Source organism: Limtongia smithiae, assembly GCF_038497785.1.
Source record: "Limtongia smithiae strain NRRL Y-17922 unplaced genomic scaffold V1518scaffold_3, whole genome shotgun sequence".
Taxonomy (NCBI): domain Eukaryota; kingdom Fungi; phylum Ascomycota; class Lipomycetes; order Lipomycetales; family Lipomycetaceae; genus Limtongia; species Limtongia smithiae.
Window position 1 is genome coordinate 1,090,400 of NW_027117624.1, and position 14,525 is coordinate 1,104,924.

General features: G+C 56.8%; 7 protein-coding genes across 7 annotated transcripts; 4 read left to right on the forward strand and 3 right to left on the reverse strand.

Moving 5' to 3' along the window:
- Positions 1–283: 283 nt before the first annotated feature.
- V1518DRAFT_414102 (armadillo-type protein) lies at positions 284–3,534 on the forward strand. Its single transcript, XM_066903472.1, has 5 exons — positions 284–503; positions 564–664; positions 726–860; positions 918–1,621; positions 1,669–3,534. The coding sequence occupies exons 1-5, from the start codon at positions 363–365 to the stop codon at positions 3,444–3,446; spliced, it is 2,859 nt and encodes a 952-aa protein (XP_066760931.1). The 5' UTR covers positions 284–362; the 3' UTR covers positions 3,447–3,534.
- Positions 3,535–3,875: 341 nt separating this feature from the next.
- On the forward strand, positions 3,876–5,668 carry V1518DRAFT_414104 (HAD-like domain-containing protein). The gene has a single exon (XM_066903473.1). It carries the CDS (start codon positions 4,049–4,051, stop codon positions 5,606–5,608), a length of 1,560 nt encoding a protein of 519 aa, XP_066760932.1. The 5' UTR covers positions 3,876–4,048; the 3' UTR covers positions 5,609–5,668.
- V1518DRAFT_414105 (putative peroxisomal membrane protein PMP27) lies at positions 5,614–6,487 on the reverse strand. The gene has a single exon (XM_066903474.1). The coding sequence runs from the start codon at positions 6,420–6,422 to the stop codon at positions 5,715–5,717; it is 708 nt and encodes a 235-aa protein (XP_066760933.1). The 5' UTR covers positions 6,423–6,487; the 3' UTR covers positions 5,614–5,714.
- Positions 6,488–6,575: 88 nt separating this feature from the next.
- On the forward strand, positions 6,576–7,992 carry V1518DRAFT_414108 (26S proteasome subunit RPN7-domain-containing protein). The gene is made up of 3 exons (XM_066903475.1): positions 6,576–6,993; positions 7,044–7,758; positions 7,805–7,992. The coding sequence occupies exons 1-3, from the start codon at positions 6,652–6,654 to the stop codon at positions 7,939–7,941; spliced, it is 1,194 nt and encodes a 397-aa protein (XP_066760934.1). The 5' UTR covers positions 6,576–6,651; the 3' UTR covers positions 7,942–7,992.
- Positions 7,970–9,787, reverse strand: V1518DRAFT_414109 (WD40-repeat-containing domain protein). Its single transcript, XM_066903476.1, has one exon. The coding sequence runs from the start codon at positions 9,760–9,762 to the stop codon at positions 7,996–7,998; it is 1,767 nt and encodes a 588-aa protein (XP_066760935.1). The 5' UTR covers positions 9,763–9,787; the 3' UTR covers positions 7,970–7,995.
- Positions 9,788–11,112: 1,325 nt separating this feature from the next.
- Positions 11,113–12,934, forward strand: V1518DRAFT_215709 (Aldehyde/histidinol dehydrogenase). The gene is made up of 2 exons (XM_066900931.1): positions 11,113–11,755; positions 11,804–12,934. The coding sequence occupies exons 1-2, from the start codon at positions 11,231–11,233 to the stop codon at positions 12,884–12,886; spliced, it is 1,608 nt and encodes a 535-aa protein (XP_066760936.1). The 5' UTR covers positions 11,113–11,230; the 3' UTR covers positions 12,887–12,934.
- On the reverse strand, positions 12,893–14,424 carry V1518DRAFT_414114 (uncharacterized protein). Its single transcript, XM_066903477.1, has 4 exons — positions 14,027–14,424; positions 13,928–13,970; positions 13,692–13,875; positions 12,893–13,635 (listed from the first exon to the last, which is right to left on the reverse strand). The coding sequence occupies exons 1-4, from the start codon at positions 14,134–14,136 to the stop codon at positions 12,983–12,985; spliced, it is 990 nt and encodes a 329-aa protein (XP_066760937.1). The 5' UTR covers positions 14,137–14,424; the 3' UTR covers positions 12,893–12,982.
- Positions 14,425–14,525: the final 101 nt, after the last annotated feature.

Genomic DNA, 14,525 nt, shown 5'->3' on the forward strand with positions numbered 1-14,525 from the left:
TGTTGAAGCGGGTGTAATGCGATGGCTACTCGGTGACGTCAAAGGACGCGTCGTCCCGGAGAAAAATAAATCTCCGGTAGGGCGATGGAGTGAGCAAGTCTGTTCAACTTGCCCTATCCACCGTAGAAGTAGCCTCGTTTAAGGGAGATCCATAATCTCTAGACGTTCATTAATAGTGTGTGAATACTATTGTGGCCTGGTGTGATCCCTCGAGAGCATCCCTCCGACAATCTCGATCGTCGTACTACGCCGGCGTAGTCTCGAAAATAAATCATTGCCCACGACCGAACACCAACGTACAGCCCCTCCGCGCTGCTGCTAATGCAAGACGCCCAACGACGACGCTGCTGAGGCTCTCCATCATGGCTATAGATACCGGTCTCCTGCTGCAGGCGCTGTACGCTGCCGCGTCGCAGGAGCCCGCGCATGTGCAGGCGCGCCAGGAGGCTGAAAAGATGTTGAAGGAGTGGGAAATTCAGCCTGGGCTTTACTCGCTCCTACAGGTAAGACTCAACCTTTCTTGGTTGTCTGAAGTGCTGGAAGATGACCGACATGATATCCAGGACGTCTTTTTGGATGCGACGTGTCCGAACGATGTGCGCTGGATCAGTATCATCTACTTCAAGAACGGCATCGACAAATACTGGCGCAAGTCCGCCCCGAAGTACGTCATTCGCTTTACCTCGAGTTTGATCGCTAGAGAAGCACATACTGACGAATCACAGTGCAATTACGAAGGAGGAGAAAGTGCAGATCAGGGCAAAGATCACGCGGACGTTCGAGATCACGAGTACCACTCTCGCAGCCCAGAACGCGTTTGCGATCGCGAGGATAGCGAAATACGATTTTCCGGTGGAATGGTGGGTTGTCTACGGACGCCATTGTCAGTTGATGCATATGTACTAACGTTAGTATAGGCCATCGCTCTTTTCGGACATTCTCTCTGTTGCCGAGGCAGCGCACAGCGCTGGGAAAGTTGTCCTGCTTTACCAGATCCTCAACGTGCTCAACCAGGTCGTCAAAGTCTTATCAGCCTCACGTTTCGGTAAGAGTCGCGCGGCGCTTATTCATGCTGCGCCTACGGTTGTCAGACGCGTGGGACAGTGGTACTTTGAATACACACAGTTGTGGACGAATCTACCCCGGGACCAACAGCTCGCGATAAACTTTGACGCATCCGCCAGTGACGACGAGACCCTCGCGCGTTCCAAGATTGGATACTTGTCTCTCAAGATATGTCGACGACTTGTCGCGGAAGGCTACGATTTCGCGCATAAAGCTCAGGAAGCTTGCGAGTTCTACCAAGCGGCGACAGAACACTTCACCGCGTTTGTGGAGCAGTACACGTCGCTGCCGACGGAGATCCTCAGGAGGCATATCAAGACGCTCGGCAAGTTCTATGATGACCTGGCTGAGCGGCAGCCGACGTCGTTTTTGCTCATGCCACGCACGTTTGAAGTCATTGGCGCATATCTGAGCGTACTGCAGACTCAGGCGGCGGCGTTTCATCGACCTGAGTTCGAGGAGGAGGAATTCTGGGAAAAGGTGCTGTTGCGTGGACTGCTGCTGTTTCGGAAATGCGTCAAGATGGCGTTCGGCGACGGCATGGCCACCATCAAATGTAAGTCATTACCTCTTCCGTGTGTTGAATGATGTTAACTGTGGTAGACAAAACGGCCGATGACAGGGCGGAGACTAAAGCAGCGGTTGAGATGCTTAAAACGCAAGTATTCACAGATCATTGCATCGTGCAGGTTCACGACATTCTGCTATGGTCATATCTCCGTCTGAAGCCTAGCGATCTGGAAAAGTGGGCGAATGAGCCCGAGGAGTTCGTGCACGACGAGATGCAGAACAGCTGGGAATACCAACTCCGGCCGTGCACCGAGAAGGTATATATTGACTTACTGATAAACTACAAGGAACTGCTAGCACCGCGTTTGATGGAATCGTTCTGGACTCTGAAGTCGCGGCAGGATGCATCGGACGACGATATTTTGACCCGGGACGCTGTGTATTGCGCGTTTGCGATCACGTCGAACGCATTGTTTGAAGACGTTGATTTCGATGCCGTGTTTGTGCATATGCTCAGCCCACAGGTGATGAGCTACGGCGGTAACGTATCGGCCATGTATCGCGTGATATTGCGACGGATAGCGTTGATTGTGGTAAACTGGATCTCGGTGAAGTGCGGGCAAGACACGCGGAAGTACGTGTACGAGGTTCTCGCGCGATTGATGGATCCCGATTATCCACTTAACGATGTGGTCGTACAACTAACGGCGTCGTCGGCGCTCAGGAGCGCTGTTGACGAATGGGACTTTAAGCTCCCGATGTTTTTGCCCTACTTACAGATGTTTTTAATGCGGCTGATTGTGATGATTGGAAAGGCGGAGAATATCGAGACGAAGCTTGCGTTGCTTGGCGTTGTGTCTGTGATTGTGGAGGTGTCGGAACAGAATATTACGGCGTATGCGGACAAAATCGTGGAGTTGTTGCCGGTGCTGTGGGAGCAGGCGGGTGACGAGCATATTCTCAAGGGTGCGATTTTGCAGGCGTTGACGAACCTGATCAAGTCGACAGGGAGCGAGTCGATCAAGTTCCATTCATTGTATATTCCACTGATTGGTGGTATTGTGGACCCAAAGTCGGAGTTGCATGTGTATTTACTCGAAGACGCGCTCGAATTATGGCAGGGCACGATTTCCAACACAGCGGAGGCGACGCCGGAGTTGCTAAGTCTTGTGCCAACGCTTCTCGAGACACTCGATCTGGCGACGGAGAATCTGCGAATCGAGTTGCAAATTCTGGAAGGCTACGTTGCGCTGGCTACCGAGTTTGTGGTTCGCGAGTACGGTGCAGTGATGTTTCGCATTTTGACGTCGTTCATTGGCAAACTCAAGCAGGAAGCATGCCATGCTGTCGCGCATGTGATTGAGATCGTGATACAGCGGCTGCCGTTGCAGGCGTACATCAATCTGTTCGCGGACACGGGTTTACTTGCGCGGATCTTGGATGCAATTTTTGATAGACACGAGTCGACAATCAACATCACACGCTTCCTCACAGTCTACGCGCGGCTGACTCTCGTTGATCCCCAAGCAGTCGTGCAATTCTGCGATCTCTACGCACAAGAGCAACAACGCATGAACAGCATTCCGCTCCCCCCTGAGGACTCCTCGCTCTCCTACTTTGGCGCGCTGCTCGACGCTTGGCTCGAGAAAGTAGACAATATGGGCCACCCTCGCACGCGCAAGCTGACCGCGCTCGCCCTGGACACGTTCCTGAACAACCCCGCACTGCAGCAGCGGCCGGAGATCGCGCAGCGGCGCGCATATATTGTGTCCGTTCGTGACGACGTGTTTGCAGAATTGCAGGGCGAGGAGGTTTCGTTGGACGTGAGCACCTCCATGCACTCGTTCATGACCGACGGGTATTCGGGGTGAGCATACGAAGAGAGAAAGTTTTGCAGAGTTGTAAATATCTAATGACATTGCATTATTGATGAGCAAAATAGAGTAATAAATAATCATGATGTAAGATAAAAATGTATCAATCCAACGGGACAGCGCAAGGACAGAAGAGTACCAGGATGCGCTGTTCTTATAAGGAAATCGAATTTCTCTGCCCATCTGATAGAGCTCAACCGCCTTCCCAGAGTAAGAATGGTATCAGAAGCCGGCCAAAAAAGACAGCACGCAAGCGCGCTGTCCCTCTGCCAAATGGGGGTCAACTTTCTGAAGAACGGAAGGGAACAGGCAAGGGGAGCAAATAAAACTGTGCGAGGGTTAGGGTGTACTTGTAAGCATAAGGGGTGAAGGTAGTCACGTGGTTCAGGGCCAAAAAAAATCGTCAGGCGTTACCTTACGCTCTCGGCATCAACGAACGACGAAAACGACGACGACAAAGCCGCTACTCGACAGAAAGCGGACTCCTCGGCGTGCTCGGACGGTTGCATTGTTTTGCCTGCGCCGGTTTGACTCTTGCGCAGCAAAAGTGCGGCCTCCACCTCGACCTTGACAGATCACGACATCAAACAGTATTCAACATGAGCGTGGCAACGAGAGCGTTCTCGCGCCTGAGCGTCTCACGTGGGCTGCTAAGCACGACGACGATGACACAGCGGGCGTACCCAGCGGTGGTGGCGATGAAGAGCAGCGCACGTGCGTATGTAACGAAGAACACGACCGAAGAAGATGACATGCGGAAGATCGCGGACGAGCTGAAGAAGGTGCCACTGAAGAACAGCAGTGCGGAGAAGGGACCGGCCGCGGCGCCGTCGCCCGCGAGTTCACTTGCGGCGGCGGCAATGGCAGCCGCGGGTGGTGCGCCTGAGGCGCCTCCTCCTGGTGTGGGAGCTGGTGCGAGCGCTGAAGCAGGTGAGGGCGAGAAGGGCGGCGAAGGCGAAGCTGGCGCGCGCCCGGAGTGGGCAGGCACCGCGAAGCGGGCTGACTACCAAGGCGAGCGGGACCGTGTGCGTACGCGCCGGCTGCTTTGGGGCTTTGGCGGCGCGTTCATGGTCGGCGCGGGGACTGTCGCGTACATGGCGCGTAACTGGGAGGGCGACGAGTACCTCGCGCACCTCGACGCCCCGAACGGGTACACGCCGAGCTTGATGTACCAGCGCGTGCGAGCGCGGTACGAGGGGCTATCGAGTTACTACTCCGGTCCGGCGGTAGAGATGGAGCTGCCGCCGCCGCCGAAGGACGAGGCCGGTCGACCGTCGCCGCCTCGCATGACGCTGCTTGTTGGTGTCGAAGACGTGCTTGTGCATTCCGAATGGACGCGGCAGGATGGGTGGAAGACGTACATGCGACCGGGGTGGAACTACTTTCTGACTTACCTGGCGCAGTACTACGAGATTGTGCTGTTCTCGACAGAGTACATGAGCATCGCGGAGCGGATGATCATGAAGATGGATCCATACCACGCTTTCATGTCATTTGCAATGTTCCGCGAGTCGACTTCCTACATCGACGGCAAGATTGTCAAGGACATCGGCAACATCAACCGTGACCTCGGCAAGGTGATTATGCTAGACTGGGACGCCGACATGTACTCGCGGCAGCCGCACAACGCGGTGCCCATCCCGCGGTGGACCGGCGACAAGAACGACAAGGAGCTTGTGCGCCTGCTGCCGCTGCTCGAGTTCATCGGTGCGACGCAACCCCGCGACGTACGCGAGGTGCTCAAAACGTACGAGGACACACCCGACTACGCGGCGGAGTACTTCAAGCGCGAGCAAGAGCAGCGCGAGCTTGCGTCAAAGCGGTGGGAGCAGTCGCGCGGGGTGAGCAACGGCATCGGCAAGCTCGGCCGGCTGTTCGGTCTCGCGCCACCGGTGGACAAGGACAAGCCAGTGATTTTCCAGGACATCATCCGCGAGGAGGGAAAGAAGCAGTACGAGCACATGCACGCATACTTGATGGAGCACGGTGACAAGATGCTGGCAGCAGAGAAGGAACGCGAGAAGGAGATTCTCTCACAGGCGCAGTACACTCTCGGCACAGCGCTGGAGGGAATTGTGAACCCGCAGGCCGCGGCGGAGAGGATGGAGGCGATTGCAGCGGCGGCGGCGGCGGCCAAGTCGAACGGCGCGCAACAGTAATCTTGTAGAGTAGTACATAGGATCATTGTATTGATTACATGACATCTTCAACAAAGTGAGTGCGTAGGAGTCAATTGCGTGTGTGAATAGATTACAAAGCGGGCGCTTAAGCAGTGGTCTGCCACTGTGCAGAGGCGCCGATGAAGGAGGAGACCATGCCGGCAACGCCGACGACGCTGTCGTCGAGGGGCAGGAGCGCAAGACCCGAGATGGGGATGGACGAGTCAAGCACGTCGAGCGTGATCTGGGTGTTATTTGCGGCGCGCTCAGCGCGGATCTTCTTGATCGCGACGGCATCCTTCTCGGCGGCGGCGGCGAGCACTGACTCGCGCTTGTACAACGCGGCGTGCTTGTAGAGGCCGGAGGCGAGGGAAAAGGTGATTCCAGAGAGCCAGAACTGGTTATACAGCTTCTGGACGAGCTGGGGGTTGCTCAGGGTAAGAAGCTTTGTGGAATGTGCGAGGATCAACGAGTCCGCGGTGAGGTAGCCGGCGTAGGCAAGCTGGCGCGCGACCGCGGTGTAGCGCACGAACGCGTCGGAGGCCTTGTTGTCTGCGGCAGCGGCTGCCGCCTTGAGGTGCTGCAGCGGCTTGCCGACACGCATGAGCTTGCGCGCCGTAGACACGAGTGTCATGAGCGCCTTCCAGGTCGCCGCGGTCTTTGCGGAGTCGCCGTGACGCAGTAGGTACGCGGAGTAGAAGCGCGCATAGTACTGCAGCATGCGCAGGAGCTTGTCGCGCGCGACGGTTGTGTCGAGGAAGCGCAGGAGGTGCGAGAGGGTGGGGTGTTGGGCGAAGGCGGTGACGGCGGACATTGTGACTGTGGTGGTGGGGGGAAGTAAATGTGGTGAAGTCGAAGTTCACGATCTTATTAAGAGCGGGCGCGCGCGGGGAAGTGTCCGGGCGCGAACCGCGGTCAAAGGGATGGTACGCACCCCGCGCTTACAGTCACATGAGTCACGTGTCATCCACGTGACCAAAGAACGCGCACGAACAACGCGCTCTGCACTCACCGCCAACGCCATCACCATATCACGACCCATCATGGCCGCAGTCCCCGACCTCGCCCTCGCGCAGGACATCTTTGTCCTGCGCACACCATCTCTTGTGGAGCTTGCCGAACCCGCGCGCACTCGCCTTGTTGCCGCCATCGAATCCGGCAACAAGGCGCCGCTGTACTACCACCTTCACACAAGCACCCCCGCCGACCAGCAAGATCTGCTCCCCTGGGACGAGGCGCGGTACCGTGCCATGCAGGCAGTTAACGCGACCGAGGTGCAGACGCTCGAGAAGGCAATCGAGGAGGCCGAAGCCGCCGGCGGCGAGATGGAGATCGCGGACGGCTGGATCAAGGTCGGCGAGTACTGGGCCAGCGCCGGCGATAAGGTGCATTGATCTGATCTCGTTCTTGTGGAGTACTGCTTACATATATACAGGACAAAGCTATATTTGCTCTGCGAAAGGCGTACGACCTGACCCCCGGCTTGGGCGCAAAGATCGATGTGTTGCTGACTATCATCCGCATCGGCCTCTTCTTTGATGACAAGCCTCTCGTCGGCCGCGAGCTGGAGAACGCAAAAGTGCTCATCGACCGTGGTGGCGATTGGGACCGCCGCAATCGCCTCAAGACCTACGACGGCCTGTACTCTCTTTCCATTCGCAAGTTCACCGAGGCCGCAGACCTGCTCCTCGACTCACTCTCCACATTCACCTCCACCGAACTCTGCACGTACGAGCAGGTCGTCGCTTACGCCATGTTCGCCGCCGGCGTCGCGCTCGGGCGCGTTCCTCTGAAAACTCGCGTCATCGACTCACCAGAGGTGCTCTCCCTCCTGAGCACAACCCCCGCCATAGAACCGCTCGTGACTATGACAAACTCGCTCTACATCTGCGACTACGCCAGCTTCTTCAAGTCCCTACTCGAGGTCGACGAGACTCTACTCCGAGTGGACCGGTACATCGCACCGCATGCAAAGTACTACGTCAAGGAGATGCGCCGTAAGGGATACTCTCAGCTGCTCGAGTCCTACCGCGCGCTGAGTCTGAAGAGCATGGCAGAGGCGTTCGGCGTCAGCGTAGAGTTTCTGGACAATGACCTCTCCAAGTTCATTCCCCAGAAGAAGATCAACTGCGTCATCGACCGCGTCAATGGTGAGTACTTGTTCTATGATGTTGCCGCAACATCTAACCCGTACAGGCATCATCGAGACCAACCGGCCGGACAACAAGAACGCACAGTATCAGCTACTTGTCAAGCAGGGCGACGTGCTGCTAACTCGGCTGCAGAAGTACGGCACTGCCGTGCGCATGAGCGGCTCGGAACGCGTCGCGTGAGGCCTCTAGAGGACGTGTAATATACAATGCTTTATTTTATTTTCTACTGTAGTCTCAGTAATCGTCGTCATCGGAGGCGCCGCCGTAGAGCTGTTCGTCGTCGGAATCGGTAGTTGTGTTTGGTCGTCGCGGCGCCGAAAGCGGTTCGATGTTGCTCTTGGCAGAGCGCGTGGGATTGAGTTGTTGGTACTCGAGGGTATTCTCGTCGACTTCGAAATCGGGGTCTTCGAAGACGGTCTTGAAACGGTTGTCGAGCCCGGTGAGGGCTGCGTCGGGGCCCTTATGCGGCTTCTCCGCGTCCGAAGACGGTTCTTCCTCTTCGCCTTCTTTGTTCGCCGCCATGGCTGCCCGGCGAGCCAGCGCCTTGGCCTTCTTGGCGGCAGTCTTTGCGAGTTTGTCCGCAAGGTTCTTGTTGACCTTGACCACACCAGAAAGTCTGCTGGAAGTACGAATCCGCGACTCGCGCTCCTGGTCGATACGCTTGCGCACGACCTGCTCGCGGTGCTCCTGGTATGCGAACGGGTTTGCGATAAGCTTTGCTTGTTCGTACAGACGCATATCGATGAAGAAACCGTGCATATAGCTGCGTACCACGTTCGTGCCAAGTAGATGGCCCAGTCCGAGAGCCGCGAGCTCGCGGCGCGTAACGAACTTGTAATTGTCGTACACGCTCGTGACCGGCGCTTCCTCGAGTTCTTCAGTCACGCTCTCGATAAATGAACACCATGACGGCGAGGGACCAAGCGAGGGGATAAAGTACGTATGCATCGGCATGCCTTCGTTTGCGAGGAAAAACATGCCGGTGCCCGGTACGTGCGCGACATCGTTGATGTCCACAGAGGGCTCAAACGAGGTGTAGGGTTTGCCGCTATCGGAGTCCCAAATTTTTGCAATTTTTTTGTCAGCGGAGAGCACGCGGGTGGAGGAGGAGGAAGTAAGAGAGTCGAGCCAGATTAGATTGTTCACTGGTAAGCCGTAGCCGTGTTCTTTGCGGAGGAGAGGCTGCGAGCTGCGCAGGTCGTAGAGTGCGATCTCGCCGGTAGAAGTGCCGACGGCTAGCGAGAGCCCGTTGTCACTGAATTTGAGGGACGTGACGCCGGATATTCCGCCGACGTCGCTGGACGTCGCAGTGGTTGTGCTCAACATGTCCATCTGCAGCAATCTCGACCGCGTCCGCGGGTCCCAGAACTGCACGATATTCTGCCGACTCTCAAGTCCAAACGCAAGCAATCCATGCGCTGGGTTAATATCGAGACAGTTACAACCCAGCACGTCGTCGCCGGTACTGAGGTCGTACGGTGCCATGAAGCGGCCTTGGTCAAGGTTGAGTCTGTACACCTCGTTTCCGGAGGCGGCAACGAACAGGTCGCAGTTGGCGGTGCGGTATGCGAGAGCTCTGCCAAACCGCGGAATGCGCGTGCGCGTGTGAATACCGCCCTGTGCGTGCAGCTCGATGGAGCGGTCGTTCTGCAAGTGCACCGATTTTGTCCAGTCATCTGACAGAATCACAAAATCAACGTTCTCCGCATCGGTGTGCCGCGCAAACTTGAGCGACAGCTCAGCAAAGTCGTACACGTGTATCTGCGGCTTGTATGTCCCTGTGGCCATGGCGTACTGACCGTCGGGGGAGACCTTGATGCGGTTCGAGGCCTCGGAGAACTCGAAATCCTGGAGGAGCTCGATGCGGGATGAGTACTCAGCGTCGTTGCGCAGGTCCCGTCGGCGCTTGCGCGCAACCCAGTCCGGAAGCGCACGCGAGGTGTTAGTGCCGGAGATCTGGTAGACGGTGTGGTTCGCGGCGGAGGTGGACTTCAGGACCATCTTGTGCTGGTGGATAACGTTGTCTTGAAGCGCGTCGAGATTTTTTTGTCGTTGGGAGGTTGTTCCCCGCCACAAAAACTCTACTCTCAGGGGGATCCTACGACATCAACCACCACCGCCGCCGTCATCTCCATGTCCGACGACGGCTACAGCTCCGGCAAGATCCCTCGCATTATTGACGACGAATTCTGCTGCACCCAGCATTCCTGTTGCATAACTTAAGGACCCAAGACAAGGACAGCGAGCACTACTAGCCCATAGGCTTGTGTACCGTGTGTGACAACTCGATTAACCTCGTCGCTGAATCTGAGCCAGCGGGTGAATTGCGTGCGAGGGTAGTTGACGTGCTGATGCGGCAGAGCTGACTGACGGTGGCAGATTAACAATGTTCGGGGGGATATATCTTGACAGCGCCGCTGCGAAGTGAGTAAAGACTCACGCGGCGGCGAAAACTAATGCGACTTACACGAAGGCGCTGTGTCTTAACAGATAGGCTATTTGCTTTGGGCCACACTCAGTGCTTCGGGAGGGCATTTGCCCCACGTCACTTCTTGCTGCAGCGTACTCTGTAATCTGATATACTATCCGAATGCACACACCGATCGCTTGATCCAGCCCTGCGCTTAAGAGGCCGCGATGCTGCGTGATCCGATGCGATGCTGCGACAGAACACTATATGACACGAGAGCAAGAGATTTGGGCAATACATCTGTACGTCCTACTGTGTAGACTGATTCGTTACTTACAGCGACATACGTACGTCTCTGCGCGTCGTCTCCGGCGCTTGCATGAGAACGTGATTAGTGGGATTGAGTAATGACAAAGATACGTCTACTGTGAAGGAGGAGGATGAGACAGAAGAGGAACCTCAAGAATCTGAAGATGACAGCGACGACAGCGGGACAACGGCGATGATGATGATGTCTACAGCGACTTCAGCAACGTTAGCAACACCAGTGACGACCTGACCCACTACATCTATACCTTCCGCCGGGCTTCAAGAACTACTTTAACGAGCAGGACGTGCCTTCAAAGTGCGCACGATCAAGGGCCAGTCCACCAACTGCTATCCTGACTATCTGGTTAAGAACGAATCCGATGCAGAAGACCGCAATTACGTGCCAGAGTCGCTCTGAGAGTCGTTCGTTCAGAGACGTGGTGAATCTGGTGTCGTTGATCAACGACCCGGAGTATCGCAGGGAGCAACGAGAGAGTACGTGTACAGCGTGTGCATGCTTAGATGTCAACACTAGATAGTGCCCATTCTCAATCACGCGTTCCTGTCGCGCAATGGACGTGATGACGACGTGGAGCTGGCGATGCAGATAGCGTTTCTAAGTGCGTACAAGAAGACTTCCCCGCAAAGGTCCGAGGCTCTCGGCCCAGCGAACCCCGCGTTTCCTGCATAAAGGCCCGCCTTCACCCACTCGCCATCTTCCACATCACCACTCTCCACCACGCTCCCCCAATGGCGCTCCTCCGCCTGCGCGCGCGCATGGCGCTGCCGCTCGTACGTCCTCTATCTCGCACCCTCTCCACAGCTGCCATGCAGCACGCCCACGCACCAAACCCCTCCCCACCTAAGACCAAGCTCTTCCTCGATAATGCCTTCGTCGACTCCGCCGCCGTGAAGTGGTTCGACCTGCACGACCCCGCGACAAATAACCTCGTCACTCGCGTCCCGCAGTCCACTGACGCCGAGCTCGCTGCCGCCGTCGACTCCGCCGCCGCCGCGTTCAAAACATGGCGCAAGACGACGGTGCTGACGCGCCAACAGATCATGTTTAAGCTCGTGCAGCTAATCCGGCGCGACTGGGATCGGCTAGCCGCGAGCATCACGCTTGAGCAAGGTAAGACGTTTGCCGATGCGCGGGGTGATGTGTTGCGCGGCCTGCAGGTCGCGGAGACGGCGTGTGGCGTGACGAGCCAGCTTACTGGCGAACTGCTCGAGGTCGCGACTGACATGGAGACCCGTAGCTACCGCGAGCCATTGGTGAGTCGTCAACTGACTATAACGATTATGCCTACTAATCGTAGATAGGGCGTTGTAGCCGCCATCTGCCCGTTCAACTTCCCCGCCATGATTCCGCTATGGTGCCTCCCCCCGGCCATCATGACCGGCAACACCGTGATCATGAAGCCCTCTGAGCGGGACCCCGGCGCTGCTCTAATCATTGCCGAGCTTGCCCGCGAAGCCGGTCTTCCCGACGGTGTGCTCAATATCGTGCACGGGGGCGCGCCTACCGTCGACTTCATCCTCGACGAGCCGCGTATCAAAGCAATCTCCTTCGTCGGCAGCGATAAAGCCGGAAAATATATCTACACTCGCGGCAATGCAAACGGAAAGCGCGTGCAGGCCAACCTCGGTGCGAAGAATCATGCTGTGATCATGCCGGACGCGAATAAAACACAAGCGCTGAACGCGGTGATCGGCGCCGCGTTCGGCGCTGCCGGACAGCGCTGCATGGCTGTTTCCGTGTTGGTCACGGTCGGAGAAGAAACGCAAGGGTGGATTCCTGAGCTTATCGAGCGCGCAAAGGTGCTCAAGGTCACCGGCGGCTTCGAGCCGGACGCAGACCTGGGGCCTGTCATTTCGCCAGAGTCGAAAGCGCGAATCGAGGGACTCATCCAGTCCGCCGCCGACGATGGCGCGGAAATCGTGCTCGACGGCCGCGGCTTCAAGCCGGAGAAATATCCTAACGGAAACTTCATCGCGCCGACCATCATTACGGGTGTTAAACCGGGCATGCGGGCCTACGACGTCGAGATCTTCGGTCCCGTGCTCGTCGTTGTCAACGTGCCCACATTGGATGCGGCTATCGACCTTGTTAACGCAAACAAGTACGGCAATGGCGTCGCCATCTTCACACAGTCGGGCTCCGCAGCGGCAAAGTTCCAGCGCGAGATCGAGGCTGGCCAGGTCGGCATCAACGTACCTATCCCCGTGCCCTTACCGATGTTCTCCTTTACCGGAAACAAGGGGTCCATTCTTGGGGATCTCAACTTCTACGGCGCCGCAGGCATGCATTTCTACACCCAGCTCAAGACGGTAACCTCCCTGTGGCGCGCCGATGATGCGGCACTTTCTGAGAAGGCCAGCGTCGCGATGCCAACGCAAAGCTAAGTATTTAGATGTAATACCATAAGATAGCTACATACACGACATGGAGTACCAGACAATGCAGTTTCCATGCTGTAATCTTTCAGAAATCATAAATAACTATTGTCGCCGCCGTGCGCGAGATGTGGCGGACGCTGGTGCCGGTGCAACCGCCGTGCTCGCCGCCGCCGCAGCAAGTGCTTCGACCGACGTATTCGCCGAGCGACCAAGCATGTCGATGATGTGCAGTTCAGCTGCGATGACTTCGCCGGAGAACCCATCAAGCTCGTTCGGTGACTGCAGTAGCTGCGGCAGGTCGTCTGTGTATGTAGGCCGAGATGATGATGATGGTGATGATGATGTAGATGCTGGTTCGGATGATGGATTTGGTGCTGTTTGTGCTATGTGTGATGATACTGTGTGCACCGTCGTGGAAGGCTGTCGCGATCGCGGCTGTGTGGACGCAGTGGTACTAAGCTGCCCGCGCTCTTCGTCGTCAATAGTCTGCTGCTGCTGCGGGCTGGTGGTACTCCCATCCTCCCCGTCACCGGCGATTACATCTGCGTTCATCCGTGCCTGCTCCTCTTGTGCCTCCGCACGCTCAGCGGTACGCGCTGCAAGCGACGCGGCAGCCGCAAATGTGGTCGGCGGTGCGGGCGGCGTGGTGCCAGCACTATCATCGTGCAGGTTCACCGAAATTGTCAGCATCGCGAGCTGCAGTACAGCCACGATGATGTCGAACCAAAGTAGTTGTATCCGCGACGTAGGAGCTTCTACACATGTTAGCGCACACCCATATTCCAATCCTGCTGACACCGGGAATACGCACTTTGCCCGACAAACTGGATCGTCAGTCCGCCGTGAAGATACCCGGCATTTGCTTCGCGGCTGACGGGCAGCGCGAAGAAGAGGTGTACCGCGAAGCAATACAGACTCGCGCCGAGAATGACAAAGTAGACTGTGCGTGTACGCGCGGCGCGGGGGATGGGGAACGGTTTCGGTGTGAGGTAGTTCTGGGAGGGTTAGCGATGTGAGCGCAAGATGTGGTGTGGCGGGGGCTTTTACGAGCTGGACTATGCCACGGACGAGCAACCGAAGGAGGGATATGCTGCGATATGTTAGCATGCACATAACGCACAGTCGAAACTGGAGGTGTCGACGCACTCCATGAAGTAGATAAACATGAGATGACAATAGCTCAGCACATCCAGCGAGCGTATCAAATGGCGCGCAAACTCCTGCCGCCGCTTCTCAAGCAGACCCGGGCGCGCCATTGTGCACGGAAGCACTAAAGAGTTATGAGCTCAAACGCGAGCTTACAACACCGGGGACGAGACTATAGTGTTGCTGCGGTGTGCGCTGCGCATCGGCGACGATTTGTAGGAGCGTGCGGCGGACGTATATAAGAGGCAGTACTGACAGTAGCAGGAGGAGAATGGGATGAGAGGGGAAGAAAAACAATGGAAAGTAGTTGCACGAGGTATTATGGCATGGCGCGGCGGACCCCGGCGGAGAGGCACGTTAATGATGTTGGAGGTGGTGGTGGGGAGGGTGAGTGTGTGGGAAGAGGGACGACGATGGCGATGGCCGTGTTTTGGCCAGCACAGAACGCATTTAGCCCGCGCTTGAACGGGAATTACAAGCGATTTAGGCACAGCCAACG